This window comes from Cavenderia fasciculata, assembly GCF_000203815.1.
Source record: "Cavenderia fasciculata unplaced genomic scaffold Scf_ET2XIPL01COFD4-5, whole genome shotgun sequence".
Classification (NCBI taxonomy): Eukaryota; Evosea; class Eumycetozoa; order Acytosteliales; family Cavenderiaceae; genus Cavenderia; species Cavenderia fasciculata.
In genome coordinates, this window is record NW_004457695.1 from 2,069,258 (window position 1) to 2,084,120 (window position 14,863).

The 14,863-nt window shown below is 36.6% G+C and overlaps 4 protein-coding genes across 4 annotated transcripts; 1 reads left to right on the forward strand and 3 right to left on the reverse strand.

Moving 5' to 3' along the window:
- Positions 1-72: 72 nt before the first annotated feature.
- melA (putative alpha-galactosidase) lies at positions 73-1,979 on the reverse strand (the record flags this gene model as incomplete). The annotated part of the gene is made up of 6 exons (XM_004355859.1): positions 73-521; positions 599-878; positions 950-1,158; positions 1,233-1,379; positions 1,463-1,492; positions 1,949-1,979. The coding sequence occupies 6 exons, from the start codon at positions 1,977-1,979 to the stop codon at positions 73-75; spliced, it is 1,146 nt and encodes a 381-aa protein (XP_004355912.1).
- Positions 1,980-2,183: 204 nt separating this feature from the next.
- On the reverse strand, positions 2,184-3,354 carry DFA_08424 (uncharacterized protein; the record flags this gene model as incomplete). The annotated part of the gene is made up of 3 exons (XM_004355860.1): positions 2,184-2,410; positions 2,506-2,525; positions 3,338-3,354. The coding sequence occupies 3 exons, from the start codon at positions 3,352-3,354 to the stop codon at positions 2,184-2,186; spliced, it is 264 nt and encodes an 87-aa protein (XP_004355913.1).
- Positions 3,355-3,507: 153 nt separating this feature from the next.
- On the reverse strand, positions 3,508-5,507 carry DFA_08425 (uncharacterized protein; the record flags this gene model as incomplete). Its single annotated transcript, XM_004355861.1, has 3 exons — positions 3,508-5,105; positions 5,183-5,262; positions 5,374-5,507. The coding sequence occupies 3 exons, from the start codon at positions 5,505-5,507 to the stop codon at positions 3,508-3,510; spliced, it is 1,812 nt and encodes a 603-aa protein (XP_004355914.1).
- Positions 5,508-8,448: 2,941 nt separating this feature from the next.
- On the forward strand, positions 8,449-14,398 carry gxcM (pleckstrin domain-containing protein; the record flags this gene model as incomplete). Its single annotated transcript, XM_004355862.1, has 5 exons — positions 8,449-8,523; positions 9,851-9,936; positions 11,100-12,240; positions 12,323-12,409; positions 12,659-14,398. The coding sequence occupies 5 exons, from the start codon at positions 8,449-8,451 to the stop codon at positions 14,396-14,398; spliced, it is 3,129 nt and encodes a 1,042-aa protein (XP_004355915.1).
- Positions 14,399-14,863: the final 465 nt, after the last annotated feature.

The window sequence follows — 14,863 nt, forward strand, 5'->3', positions numbered from 1 at the left end:
ATGAATTAAATAAAATGATTTTATTCAATGGTTGGTGAAAGAATAGTAGTTTTGGTAAAAATAATAATAAATTTAACAGACCCTTAACATTACACAACCATGTGATTCGACGTTATAGGCGACATAGGAATCTGAATAGGTACCAATGTCGGATTGTTGCCATAGGTCACGGACAGTGAGCTGAGTACCCTCTTGCACCCAGATATCTGCCCACTGCAACTCAATGTCTGCACTGTTAGTGTCAGTGTTGAACAATACGACAGCCTTGCTGCCATCGGCAAGTGGACGTGCCCATACTTGTTGGAGACCACCATTGTATGAACGAACCAAGGCTCCTTGCTTTCCTAAACTATCCTGATTAATAGCTATGACCTCTGGTGCCGTGAGAATAGACAATGTAGTCTGATCAATTGTTCTAAGATCATTACCAGCAATCAATGGAGCATTGAGAATACTCCATAAAGAGAAATGTGAAATATATTCGGTTGTTGTCATACCTCCATTACCAACTTCAAGCATATCTATTAAATTAAATTAAATTACATTAGTATTGTTCACTCTTATTGTATATTAATATTAAATTGATTGTATGATTTACCTGGATCATTCCAACCACCAACTTGAGAGAATGAAGATATTGGGATTTGTTGGTCGAGATTGCTAAGCATCGAAGCCCAATTATCCTTGATGTCTCCAGTGGTTCTCCAACTGTTACCAACACTGGCACCCCATTCCCATACGTTGGCAGTACCCCAACAACAGAGACTGAAAAAGATTGGTCTACCAGTAGAGTTTAATGCCTTTGACATGATTGTATATCTTTCCAATTGATCATCACCTTGAGTATTACACCAATCTTCTTTCAAGTAATCAATACCCTAAATCGATAATAATTAAATGAATAAATAAATTCGATGAGTGATTTTGATTGATTTGAACATTTACATACCCAGGAAGCATAAGTTTCAGCATCAATTTGTTCATAACCATAGGAACCTGGACGACCTTGACAGGTAGCAGTACCAGCATCAGTGTAAATACCAAGCTTTAATCCAAGAGAGTGAACATAATCGGCAATGTAAGCAATACCTTGTGGGAATTTAATGGGATCTGCCTGTACCACTCCACTTGAGTTTCTTGATACTGCCCAACAATCATCTAGATAATCGGAATTGTTACTATTAAATTAAATACTAGGTTCTTTTTTCGAGAGAGAATAAAACTATATATACCAATGTTAATATAACGATAACCAGCCTCTAACATTCCATTAGTGGCCATAGCCTTGGCTGTTTGCATGATGACAGTCTCATTAATATCACATCCAAAGTAGTTCCAACTATTCCAACCTAATTGAGGTGTATTGCCCAATCCATTATCTATATAAATAATAAACCAGATAGATTAGAGATAAACTATTAATGATTAGATGATGGAATAGTCGATCTATTATTATACATACCAATTGCATTGGTGATAGTAGCTACAAAAGCTAAAATAAAGATAAAAGAGATAAAATAAAGTTTCATTCCTCCTGTATAATTAAAGTGTTATTGGTTAGTTAATGCGAATGAAATGATTCTTAAATATCTGTTGACGGATGAAATGGAGTTCCATTGAGATTGCTGCTGCGGCCGCATAAATAAATTTAATTTAATGGTTTGGGAACTCGGAGCACACCTCTTCAAACCCGGGATTGAAAATATCTCCTCCTCGAGGTGTTCAACAAAATATCTTCTCCTCTCCTCTCCTAAAGAAGTAATCTATCTATCTAGTCTAATCTAATCTAAAATAACTATAGTAGTTTTGCGGAAAGTTAAATTTACAATACTTTATTATTACTACTATTATAACTATCAATTGGTAGGATTGTGTGTGATCGTAAAATCTATAAAATATTTGTTTGTTTGTTTGTAGATAATAAAGATTTGGTATGGGGGTTAATAACTGTTGTTATTGTGTTTTTGTTCATCATTCATTTACAATGAGGTCATTTCTCTCTTCTTCATCGTTTGATTCTTGTTGATGTTTTTGATTGATTGATTGGTTATTGATTGATTGATTGATTGATTGTACTCGTTCTGTTTTGTTTTGAATTGATTTGATTTACATACACTTATAAAAGAAGGATGATAATAAAGCTACCCATGGTTAAAAAAAAGGTGATATATAGAGAGGTTAGTTTAGGGCTTGGCTGGGAAGCAATCGGTAAATGCTCTACCGACGTGCTTGTTTTCAGCATGTAATCTCAACTCTGGTTCCTTGGCAGTGCACATGAAACTTTGTCTGCAAACGTTGCACATAATGTTCTTGGCAGCTTCGTTTGACTTTAATTGAGAGTGAGCCTTTGTCTCTCCAGCTGCTTTCTTTAAGTTTCTTTCACGCTTTTGTTGAGCTTTGGCACCGTTTCCTTTTTAATTGTAACGTAATGATGAGATTGATGATGATGATTAGTAACTCTAATCCTTTTAATTCTACTCTAATCTAATAATAATAATAACCTACCTGAAGGCATTCTGTTCTTTCTTTAAATATAGATAAATATAGATAAAATATAATAGAGTAGCAATGTGTGTAAAAGGTGAGAAAAACACTGACACAGAGAGGGTGATCGAGTGGGCCCTACCGCTTTTTTTTTTTTTTTTTTTTTTCTTGAATGATTCGTTATGTTTGTGAGTTTTATGGTTTACAACGAATAAGAGTAGTAATAATAATAAATTTTAAAAGTGTATTTTTTTTTATATTTTTTTATTTTGGGAATTCTTCTTCTGGTATTGTTTGTTGTTAAATAGATATCTTGTTTGGTTTGGTTTGATTTGATTTATGCTGTGGGGTTGATTTGGGGGTTAGTGGATGTTGGGATAGTAGTTGTTTGATATATGAGATGGAATTTGGTTGAGATGAGATGAGATGGGTGGGGTTAGTTGATTTGATTTGATTTGATGATATTTGGTTGAGGCGTGGCGATTTGAAAAATGATGGTGGTTTTGTTTGAGGCGAGGGTATATGTGCATTGATTTGGTTGATTGGTTGGTTGGTTGAGGCGAAAGTGATGATTATTTTGATTGTGATGATTTTGGTTGAGGCGTATATGTTTTGGGTGATGGGTGAGGAAAAAGGTTGGTTTCTAGGAGGAGAGAAGATGATTGATTTGTTGATAATTATCAAAAAATATTGATGTGGATAATGGTATTGTTGTTGAGTGTTTGTTGGGAATTGTTGTGTATATCTATTATTATTATCTATTGTTATCTATTATTATTATTGTTATTATTATTTTTTTGATTGATTGGATTTACTTTTTTTTTTTTGTTTGTTTTTTTTTTTTGATAATTACAATTGTCTACTTTTCATAGTTATTGTTGTGTACCTAATTGACGATGTATGAGGAGGATGAGGTGGAGGATGTGATGAGGAGGAGGAGGAGGAGGAGTAATGTGTATGACATTTGATTTTTATCCATCTGTCTTTCTTCTTATTCTCTCTCTCTCTCTCTCACTCTCTTACTTATTGTTGTTGCTGTTGTTGTTGTTGTTGATGTTGTTGATTTTTTGGTGCAGCTGGGATGACAGAAGAATTGCTAAATGATAGACGAATGTTTGAACCTTGAACTGGAGCATTATTGACAATGGCAAGAGCTTCCAAGGCATGTTGAACAGATGCGAATTCCAATAGACCAACAATCTTGTCGTTTGATCTGGCGGGCACTGCAGGTGAGGCAGAGGCAGCAGAGGTGGTTGTCGCAGATTGTACAACACCATTGGTGGTGGTGGTGGCGGCACCAGCGGTGGTTGATGTGGTCGAAGTAGTGCTGGTACCAGGGGAGGAGGAGGAGGGGGTGGAGGTGGAAGAATTATTATTATCTGCTGCTACCTGTTGTTGCAAGGTAAATGTTTTAAAAGCAATTGGTATATGGGTGTTCATCGAAGCAAAGAGGTGTTGGAATGTCGATTCTGTGAAGTCTTTTGGTACATTTGAAAAGTATAGGGTTTGCGAGGGCTTGTAGAGATGCTTGTACGTCGAGATGGAGTGCGAGAATCTCTTGAATGGGGTGTGGGTGTAGTTGCGACTGTTGGTGACCGATTCGGGGTTGCTCGAGTCGGTGATGGTATCGTGCTTGGAGCACATGACATTGAGTGGTTGGCCAAACAGAGTGATCTGATTGTAGTAGTTGATGATGGCGTCGGCCTGCAAAGCATCCTCCATCTGCACCATGACACTATGGCCACTCTTGACAATCTTGATCTTTTGCACGTTGCCATAGATACACGACAAGTTAAAGATACGGTCATAGCTCATACTCTCAACCAATCCATAAATCATCACGGTACTACGCGGTGAAATGGCAAGAGAGTTTTTGTCAGGATTCTGTTGTTGTTGAATTTGTGGTTGGTGGTGTCTTGATGGTCCAAATGAATTATTACCACTATGGTGGTGGTTGTTGTTGTTGTAGGAAGATGAATTACCTCCACCAACAAGACGACTTCGTACTGGTGGTGCTGCTAAACCTTGTGGTGGTGGTTGCGCAATACCTGTTCGTCCATTAGTTATTGGGATGCCATTGTTGCTATTGTTGTTAATGCTATTATTGTTGTTGTTGTTGTTGTTACCATTAGTTTTATAATAGGAAGGAGGGTTTTCGCTTGGAAGATTCTTGGTATAGTCACGAGTGCGGTCATTGTTTAATGTGACATTGAGACGATCGACCTTTGAAATCTCGATTCTGAGTACACAATAGCCGCCTTGGTACAACATTGCACCTTGCAAGAGCTTCTTGGCATGGAATGCTAGTTCGGGACTGCTATATTCAACCAATGCTTGCAAGTTGACGGACTTGTTAAAGATGACAATACGCAACACTTCGCCATAGAGTGAGAAAAAGTGATTCAAAAGATCGACATTGACTGTCATGGTAGCATTCTCGATTGTACACAGTAAAATATTACCAATTGGACGATTATTTATCGTTTTACTATTGGAATATTCAAATTGAAGTGGTTTGCCATGGAATATAATCGGTGTTTCCCTTGCAAATGCAATGATTCTAGATGCTGTCTCTACTGAATCAGTTTCAACCAATGCTTGTAATTTACCTAAAATTTTTACTATAAAGTATAATAAGAAAATTGTTAGAAAAGTGTATAGATATATATATATATGTCTTTTCTTTTTCTTTTTTTACCTGCTACAATTGGTCTTCCAAAACTATATCCTTTAACAAAAGCCAATAATTCTTGTTCTGTTGCTTCAGCTGGTACTGATCTAATATATAATACAGCAGATGGACTAAAATATCAAATCCAAAGGTAGGTGTTAGTTTTTTCGATGATGATTCTGATGATTTGGTATAAACACCATCTTTTAAGTACTTACCCTTCAAAACTATTGCGATTATTATTATTTTTATTATTGTTATTGTTATTGTTATTGTTATTATTATTATTGTTATTGTTATTGTTATTGTTGTTATTGTTATTGATATTATTGTTATTGTTATTGATATTCATTTTTGTGTGTTGTGTATTATTATTATTATTAAATAATGATGATTATGTTCGTTATGTTATATTATACTGGGTATTATTATTATTAAGTTGTACAACGATATATCTGGATGCTATGTTATAAAGAGAGGTTGATAAATGTGTGATGAGTGATGATGATGGATAATATAATATAATTTTATATTATTTTGAAATCTGTTGGTTTAAGTTTTAGTTTAATGATCTTGTTACTAATTATTATTATTATTATTATTATTATTATTATTATTGCTAATGATAAAATGGAGTGAGGGAATGAAGAAAGTCGTTGTATGTGAGTGATGGTGATGTAAGAGTTATTGTCGTTGTTGTAAAAGTGATGGTAAGGAGAGAGGTAGGTAGGTAGGTATGGTTAAGGGTAGTTGAGTGTTGAATGTTTGTTGAGGTCTCTCTCTCCTGTGTCCTAGTCGGTTTGTTATCTATAGTGTCTTAGATATCTGATGAAATCACTTGTTGTTGTTGTTGTCTAGTTGCTTATCTTATCTTATCTTATCTTTTTTGTATGTATAGATCTGTAAAAGAGAAATAGAATATTTAAATATAAATATATAATACAAAGTATAATGATATAGTAGAGAGAATAAATAAAAAAAAAAAGACACAAACACAAACAGACACAAACAACCTATACTATAAAGTAGTATCTAGGGCTAGCTGCAGATGATGAAGATGAAACAAATAAAAGATATAGTGGTGGCACAGCTGCTGTCTAGAATCGAGTTGGGTTGTGTAAAAATCATCCTCACCATCACCTGATGCGTGTGGTGGTTATTATTCATTCATTCATTCATCCATTCATTCATTGCAGGGTGGTCGACCCTTTTCAATAAAAAATGATGATGCGAACAAATAAGAATGGGGAAAAAGGAGTGTAGTGGGGAGACACAACAAGCTCATTGGTTGTTGACTTATGACTTACTGTGATATGATAAACTAACTGTTTTGTCTGTCTGTCTGTCTTATTATGATAAAAACTAAAAACTAAATAACTATGCAGACAACGTTGCTTGCTTGCTTGTTTACAATAACTCTTATAGTCTTTAAAAAAAAGTTATTTTAAATTGTTGTTGTTGTTGTTGTTGTGATGGCCTCTGTCTCTGCTGTCTCCCTTATTATTGTCAGTCAGTGTAAGCAAAGAGTGGGGTGGGGGGTTGGGTGCCCAGCTCATGACGGAATGTCATATGAGGGGGGGTCTATATAGGCCAGCCTCAAGGTACTCTCAACAAAAACAATGCGGCGGTGTGCTCAATTCAAAAATTTTAGAGTAAATATAGTAACAGTGTCGGACAAAAGAGGGTTGCTGGTGGTTCATGTCAGCGTGTTAGGGATGCGATCACATGTTGCTAGTGAGGGACCTCGAGGGCCAAACCCGCGATATTGGCGCCCCAAAATTTTTTTTTTTCGATAACCTTTTTCGAGATGTAACATCATTGGTTTTAATGATGAAATGAATCGATGGAATGGCTGGTTGATTGGTTGATTGGATGGATGGGTCGAATCAACAGTAACAACACAAAAAACAAACCTACGTAGTTGATCGTGATGCAAAAGTGAACTGGTCGGTCGTTTCGATGGATGGGAAAATATCTTTTCAAGATATACCGAGGAGGAGAGTTAATTGGTTTGGTTTGGTTGGATTGATTGATTGGTTTGGTTTGAGTTGAGAGAGGATTGAGATGGGTGGAAGGATGGAAGGATAGAGGATAGATGAAAGGTGAAACAAGTAGTTGTGTTTAAATGATAAATGAAATAAAATGATCATGTTGTGTGATCGTTTTTATGACATCGATTTTGTAAAGTCAATGATCGATTTAAATTAATACATTCTAGGTTGGATCGTTCGACGGGTTGTGTGGAGTTAGTAGTGGGTGGGCAGGGAGATGTGTAGAGGGGGGTAAGGGTTGGATGAAAAACCAATTTTTGAGTGACGATGAGGATGTCTGTATGACCATTTTGAATTTATATATACTTGTTATCCCCATAGCCTATAATAACAATGTAATGAGGTGGTGGTGGTCAAGTGTATTTCATATATGTTCATCAAACAAACAACATCATCAATCAATCAATCAATCAGTCAATGACCTCTCCCTTGCATCGATCGTTTCACATTCCTTCTCCCCTCACCTCACCTCTCCTTTCCTTTCCTCTCCTCATGTGATTGCAGTCTTGATTAATCTCTTCTTCACATTCATACAACAAATAATTGTAGAACAAAAAAAATCAGTGCCTTCTGTTTTATGCCTTCTATTTTGTTTGTGTGCATATGATATGTGATGTGATTGACAATATACATAAATGTATGTTTGTCGTGTTTATATTAGTTAAATCTGGTGATTAACGATTATTTGGTGATCGTGGTGGTTGGTTGTTGTTAATAAGGGGATGAGCTAGCAAGAGGAATGGTTGTGACTATGGCTACATATCCATACATCCATACATCCATACATCCATACATCCATACATCCATACATCCATACATCCATACATACATCCAATACAAATATATTATATAATATAACACAATGTGATTATATATATATGTAAATAATAATTATTTAATATGTATAAGGATGGATAGATAGATATTTACAAGATGTGTGTTTTGTGAGATTTGCTCTATCAATACTATAATTTATAATATATAATAATATTTACTTTTGACTGTTGTTCAACTATAGTTAGTTCGTTAGTATAGTAGTATATTAATAATACAAAAAGTGGTGTTATGTGTTGTTGTGGTCGTTATTGTTGTTATTGTTGGTATAACTCTTCCTTTTATATATATATATATCTAGTCAATGTGTGTTGTACATGCGTTGATGATTGATTATGTTGGATGCATTACACTACAAACAACCTCTATCATGATCAATCCTTCTTCTTCTTTGTTTTATTCAAAATGATGAAATTGTCAAAAGAGAAGCCACCTTTTTTAGGCAAACGCATCAAAGGGTCATCTAATTTTTCAAGGGGTATGGTATCTTTAAAATCCTCTCTAATTTTGGTTTTTTTTCAACAGACAGGGAGGAGGAGAATGAATGTTGTGTTGTGATGGGTAGCCAGCTAGATAACGTGACAATATTAATAAAAAAAGGTTGTCTATCCAATCCATCCTACGTTGCTATTGATTGAGTGTTTGTTTTGATTGCATGGCGACACACTTGACCAGATAAAAGAAAAGAAGAATTGCGGGCTGCTACGGGTGGATTTATTTATCACCACCACAACTTAAGGTTTGGATCGTAGGAAGGGATAGGGATAGGACCTTCACTTTAATTCTTGTTTGTGGATGTTGTGTGGTTTTGGGCTGGGGCACTGCCCAACCTATGAATCTCTGAATTGATTCTGATTCTTCAATTTCGATCAACCTTTTCTTTAAAATGTGATTGATTGATTGATTTACTGACAACAGAGGTAATTATCATATATATGATTGATTATTCTGTTGTTGTACAATTTAGAAAAATAAAATCTTTATAAACAAAATTTGCATTAATGCAGGTCTGTCGAGTGTAGTTAATGTTTGTATTAATGCAATTGTAAAAGCATATCATTACAATTGAACCATCACAATTTGTGTAATCACTGTTTTGATACAAGTTGTTGCAACGTTGGTTGTTTCAAGTTGTAAAAGGTCCATCAACAAACAACCCAAGTTGTCAACACAAGTCTATTAATAATAATAATAATAATTTAACATTGCAGTACTATTTTCAAAGATTCTTTGTTGACATGTGTGTGTGATTGAGGTGAATAAAGCGTCACATCCGACGACGCTCAGAAAGCCGATGCTCTTTGTCGCACAGGAGAGGAGAGAGCAGAGAGAGTGATCTGGGGTCGAGAAAAAAAAAAAAAAAAAAACTGATCTTATTTGAACGGGGGTCTTCTTCTTGTTTCCTCATCCTCCACATTACTTATTTATTATTTATTTAACAAACAAACACATACAGAACAGATATAGATCTACATATATATATTATTTATTGATTATTAGTTTAATCACCAACACCCCTCACTCACACACACAATTGTAATATTAGGATCAACAACAACAACAACAACAACAACAAAGAAAAGAATCAACCCACTAACCCTCAATTCGAAAAAGGTATTGGTCCTGTGAATCTTGAGTCTTGATACCTACCATACATTACTAACTCTTTCTCTTTCTCTCTCTCTCTACCATCCATCAAACTATCTTATCTAAACTCAAAAGTGTAATATTAGTCAAACAAACAAAACAAAACAAACAAACAAACAAACAACCTAGTAAAACCAAAACTATCACGACGAATACAATATAGATAGAAAGATACAGAAACACGAGAAGAGGAACAAACAATAGTACTTACTATTGTATAGAGAGAAGAAATAGTTTAGCAGTCGAAAGGTATGTGAATAACAAGCAACAAGCAAACAACAACAAACCATATCTCATCGTGATAATATGTACGATGGTTATGATAAATGATAGAAACATGTTAACAACAATGCATTTCAACCAACCTTTCAATTGTACAATCGCATTGATTCGACTTTTGATTTGATTTGAATTGGATAGGTTGTTGCATGCATGCATGGTTAGAACAACCCATCCACCACTCATTCAGAATGTTGCAACACAAATCTAATTACTATCACTATGGTGTGTGTGTGTGTGTGTGGTATGGTATTGACTGCAAGTGTTGCACGTGGTGTTGGTGGAGGGGGGGTATGTCAGTTTTAAAAGAAGGATGACTATGACACACAGTGAGAGAGAGAGAGAGAGAGAGATACAAGGAGAGAATGACAGATAGATAGATAGATAGACAGACTATTATAATCCACATAAATCGTTTATATTTTTTTTGTGCTGTATATATGTTGTTGACAGGTTCTTAAAAGTGTGGTTTTAAATATATATTATATGTATCACACACGGTACCAAGATATACATATTATTTTCCACAATTACCGCACACGCTAAACCAAACCAACCAAATCAACCAAATCAATCAAATTATACACAACTTTCCATAGTTGTTCATTCCCCTTTTCTCTTCTCTCTCTTTCCTATTTCCATCCATTATTATCATCATCATCATCTCTTTTTATATTTGTTTAAAATAATATATATATATATATAATCACTATCACTTTTTTGTTTCTCTAAATATAGTACCATCAAACAATTAAATATTGTTATCTATCTTTTCCATTAATTAATCAAATTCCATCCATCCATCAAAATAATCAATCACACTAATCTTTTTATTTTTTTTAATTGATTCCTTTAATTTGGGGTATCACAACTACTACTACTACTACTAATCAATATCAACCCATTGTCATATTTGGTCATTTATCTATTTTTTTGGATTTATTCCCCTTTTCGTTGTTTGTGAAATTATTATTATCTCTGTTCAATACCTCCCCTCCCCTCATTCTCATTCTTCATTCTTCTTGTTATTATTATCATCATCATATCATTCTATTTATTTGATCATCAAATAATTATCATCAATATCATTATTATCATTCGAAAATGAATCAAATCATTTATTTAAAACAAAGATATCGTAGATATTCAACGTTGTTATTAACCAAGATTAATCATATTAAAGACACCTCGAGTAAGAGATTTAGTCAACATTACAATCATAACAATCAAAATAATAATAACCAAGACGACTACGACGACGACGATAATATAATAATGGAAGAACCAAAAGAACTGGAAACGCAAGGACAATTACCTGATGGTGACAATGCAGATGCTGGATCCGTCACCGGTGATGAAGATATCAATGATAATGCTAGCGAAAAGAATATGAATGATGTTGCAGCAGGAGAAGAAACAACATCTGATAATGAAGAAGGTGATAATACTGGCAAGACAAATAATAATAATGATACACCAGGCGACAAGAAACAAAACAACAAAAAGGATCAAAAGAAATTTGAAAAGGAAGAAAAGGAACGTTTAAAACGTGAGGAAAAAGAGGAAAAGGAGAGAGTCAAACGTGAGGAAAAAGAAAGAATCGAAAGAGAAAAAGAGGAAAAGGAACGAGCCAAGCGCGAGGAAAAGGAACGTTTACGATTAGAAAAAGAGGAAAAGGAGCGTCTCAAACAACAACAAAAGAATGCTGGTGGAAGTAGCTCTGGATTTTTAAAGTTTAAAAGAGAGCCATCGCAAATCAACATTGTCAGAGATAGTTCTCCCTCGTCTTCACCATATGGTTCAACTCTTGACCTTCATGAAAATATCAACAAGGATGAAATAGCTACACTCACACAATCACCATCGACATCTTCATTGGATGAGACGACTGGTGCTAGTAGTGGTGGTGGTGGCGGAGGTGACGCAGTTGCCAACAAAGACCAAGACACAAATAGCAGTGAAATCACAGATGAAGCTGTATCTTCAGAGGATGGTAATATCTCTTCTGGTGCAGCTAGTCCATCTGTATCACCTGCTCCACCTGCCACTGTAGTAGCAGCTGCTCCCACACCCACACCAGAAGTCACATCACCACAAGGAAAAGGTGGAAATAAGCGTGACCAAGTTGTCATCAAAGTAACACGTGCATTTGCTCCAGTCGTACATCAAAACGTTCTCGAGGAAACTGGTGAAACCAAAATGAGAAACAAAGTAATCAATGAAATCATCAATACTGAAAAGGATTATATTTCAGATCTTAAAGTTATTATTAATGTAAATATAATACATTTCAAACAAATCAAACAAATAATTTATAATATATATATTAATATATTTTATTTCTCTCTTTTTTTAGGTTATTTATACACCATTAAAAGAATCAAAAATATTACAAGAAAAGGATATAAGTACAATATTTTCAAATGTACAATTCTTGTTGAGTGTAAATGAAGTGTTGTTGGCGGATTTGGAAAAGGCGGCCAATGAGAATTTGGGTGCTTCGATTGGCCCATGTTTTAGATACCTTGCCGACTATCTCAAGATTTACTCGTCGTATTGCTCCAACCAGCAGATTTCACACGAGCACTTGATACAGTGCTCCAAAAAGAACCCATCGTTTAAACAGTTTCTCGACGAGAAGCAGGCGTTGCCCGAGTGCCGTCAGTGCCATCTCGACTCGTTTTTGATCAAGCCAATCCAACGTCTATGTAAATATCCCCTCCTCATCCGTGAACTCATCAAAAACAGCGATGAGAAGCACCCCGATCTGCCATCGCTCGAGGGTGCCTATGCCAAGATCCAGGCCGTCGTCTTGCTGGTCAACGAGAGCAAGCGCAAGGCCGAGGTGCAACAGCAAATGTGGAAGATCCACGAGCAGCTCGAGACATCGGAGAAATTTGACTTTTTGACGCCTACGCGTTACCTCTTGCGCGAGGACACGCTTCGCGAGCTGACCGAGGATAGAACGGCCGTCGCTGGTCGCAGCCATTACTACCTGTTCAACGATATCATCATGCGTACGAAAAAGGACAAAAAGTCAATCAAGCTCGAGACGCTCTTTGTCGTTGCGTCGATCACCATCAACGATGTTGAGAACCGCAGCTCGCACTTTTGCAACACATTCGAGTTGGCGCAGATGGGTAGCGCCGGTCGCAAGTTCACTCTCATGTTTGACACGTACGAGCAAAAGATGGAATGGATGACCGAGATTGAAACACTCATCCGTCCCTACAAGGAAGAATCGATGCGTGAGTATGAAAAAATGCTCGATGAATTTGAACCTGGGGGTAAGCTCAAACGCAGCACTATCGCCAGCTCCAACCCTGCCACTCAAGCACAAGACCCGTCACCCAAGTCACTCTCGCGATCAGTCACTGCCAATGTCCTGGCCAACACCTCTTCCAAACATCTACCTTCTGTCCCCTCCAAACCTCTTCCCCCACCACCACCCAAATCAAAATCAGTTGCCAATATTTCAGAGGTAGTCGTTACACAACCAGCAGTGGTTGTAGTTCCTGAAGAAGTTGTAGAGCCAGAGGTGGTAGTTGATACTACACCCAAACCACCCTTTTCAAAACCAAAACCACCCGCAGGATCAACATTTAAAAAGATTGTTGCACCTCCCAGACCAACCTCGTCGCCCGTGACTCCAACTGCTACTCCTACATCTACTACACCGACTGACTCCCCAACCTCTTCACCTGCGCCAAGACCGGTTCTCAAGCCAAGACCAATGTCGGCGGTTAATTCCAATTCACCAGCCAATTCGACCACACCAACCGACTCGCCGTCCAATCCAAACAGAGGAAGACCATTACCATCTCCATCGCCAGCGCCATCTCCATCATCAGCACCAAATACACCAACTGTTGCACCAGCAAAAATATCACCTCGTCCAACTTCACAACAATTACCGTTACATTCTGATGCTACCCCACCCATCCCAACTAGACCAACCTCTGCTATCATCAACAAACCAAGCGCTGCAGTATCATCTACAAACAATGGAGAGGATGATGACGAATCTACACCACCAGTCCCAACGATCAAATTCCCAAAGGGAGCAGCTGGTTTTAAACAAATGGCAGGTTATTCTCCCAGTTCATCCAAATCCTATTCTACGTTTTCATCACCAAAGTCTGCACCTGTAGTCTCTGACAATGGTCCACAAAGAGCTCAAGACGACTCATTTAGACCAACACCCCAAACCAGACCACCAGTCCTCCCACCCACCCAATCATCAGAGTCTAACGTTTCCCGTGTTATGCCACTTCCACCTGGAGGAGCTCCCGCCCGTTCAACATCGATGAATTTTAGTACCAATAACGATTCTTCTTCTTCTTTCTCTCCACAAGGCAAGTCAGTTGCCCCTCCATCATCAACAGGAACAGTTCCTATTCCACCACCACGTAATCCAGTACCAAGAAAGTAAAATCATAAGTACTTTTTTTTTTTTTCCTCCTCCTCCCTCCCCTATACACAGTAACAATAATAATGTTCAATTAGAAGAAGAAGATCGATAGATAGATAGATATATTTAATATTAATATTAATAATAATAATTTAAACAAATTGGATCAGATTATCCTTTTTGCTCACTCACCCCCTATATATACCCGGCACAATCATCATCATTATCGGTTATCTAACATATGGATTTGTATTTTTAATCAATAAACCTTCAATGATGGCCCCTTCCAAGTTTTGCAACTTGGTAACCACCAAAAACCCTATTTATATTAACACATACCAGGCAGGCAACCCATATGCGATATTTTAAAGAGAGATATTAAAAAATATCCAATTATTTTAATTTCTTTTGCAATCATGATGGGGAAATTTCTTCGGGCGAAGCACGGAAGAAGAATCGCCTGCCCGAGGGTTTCAAACACTCACT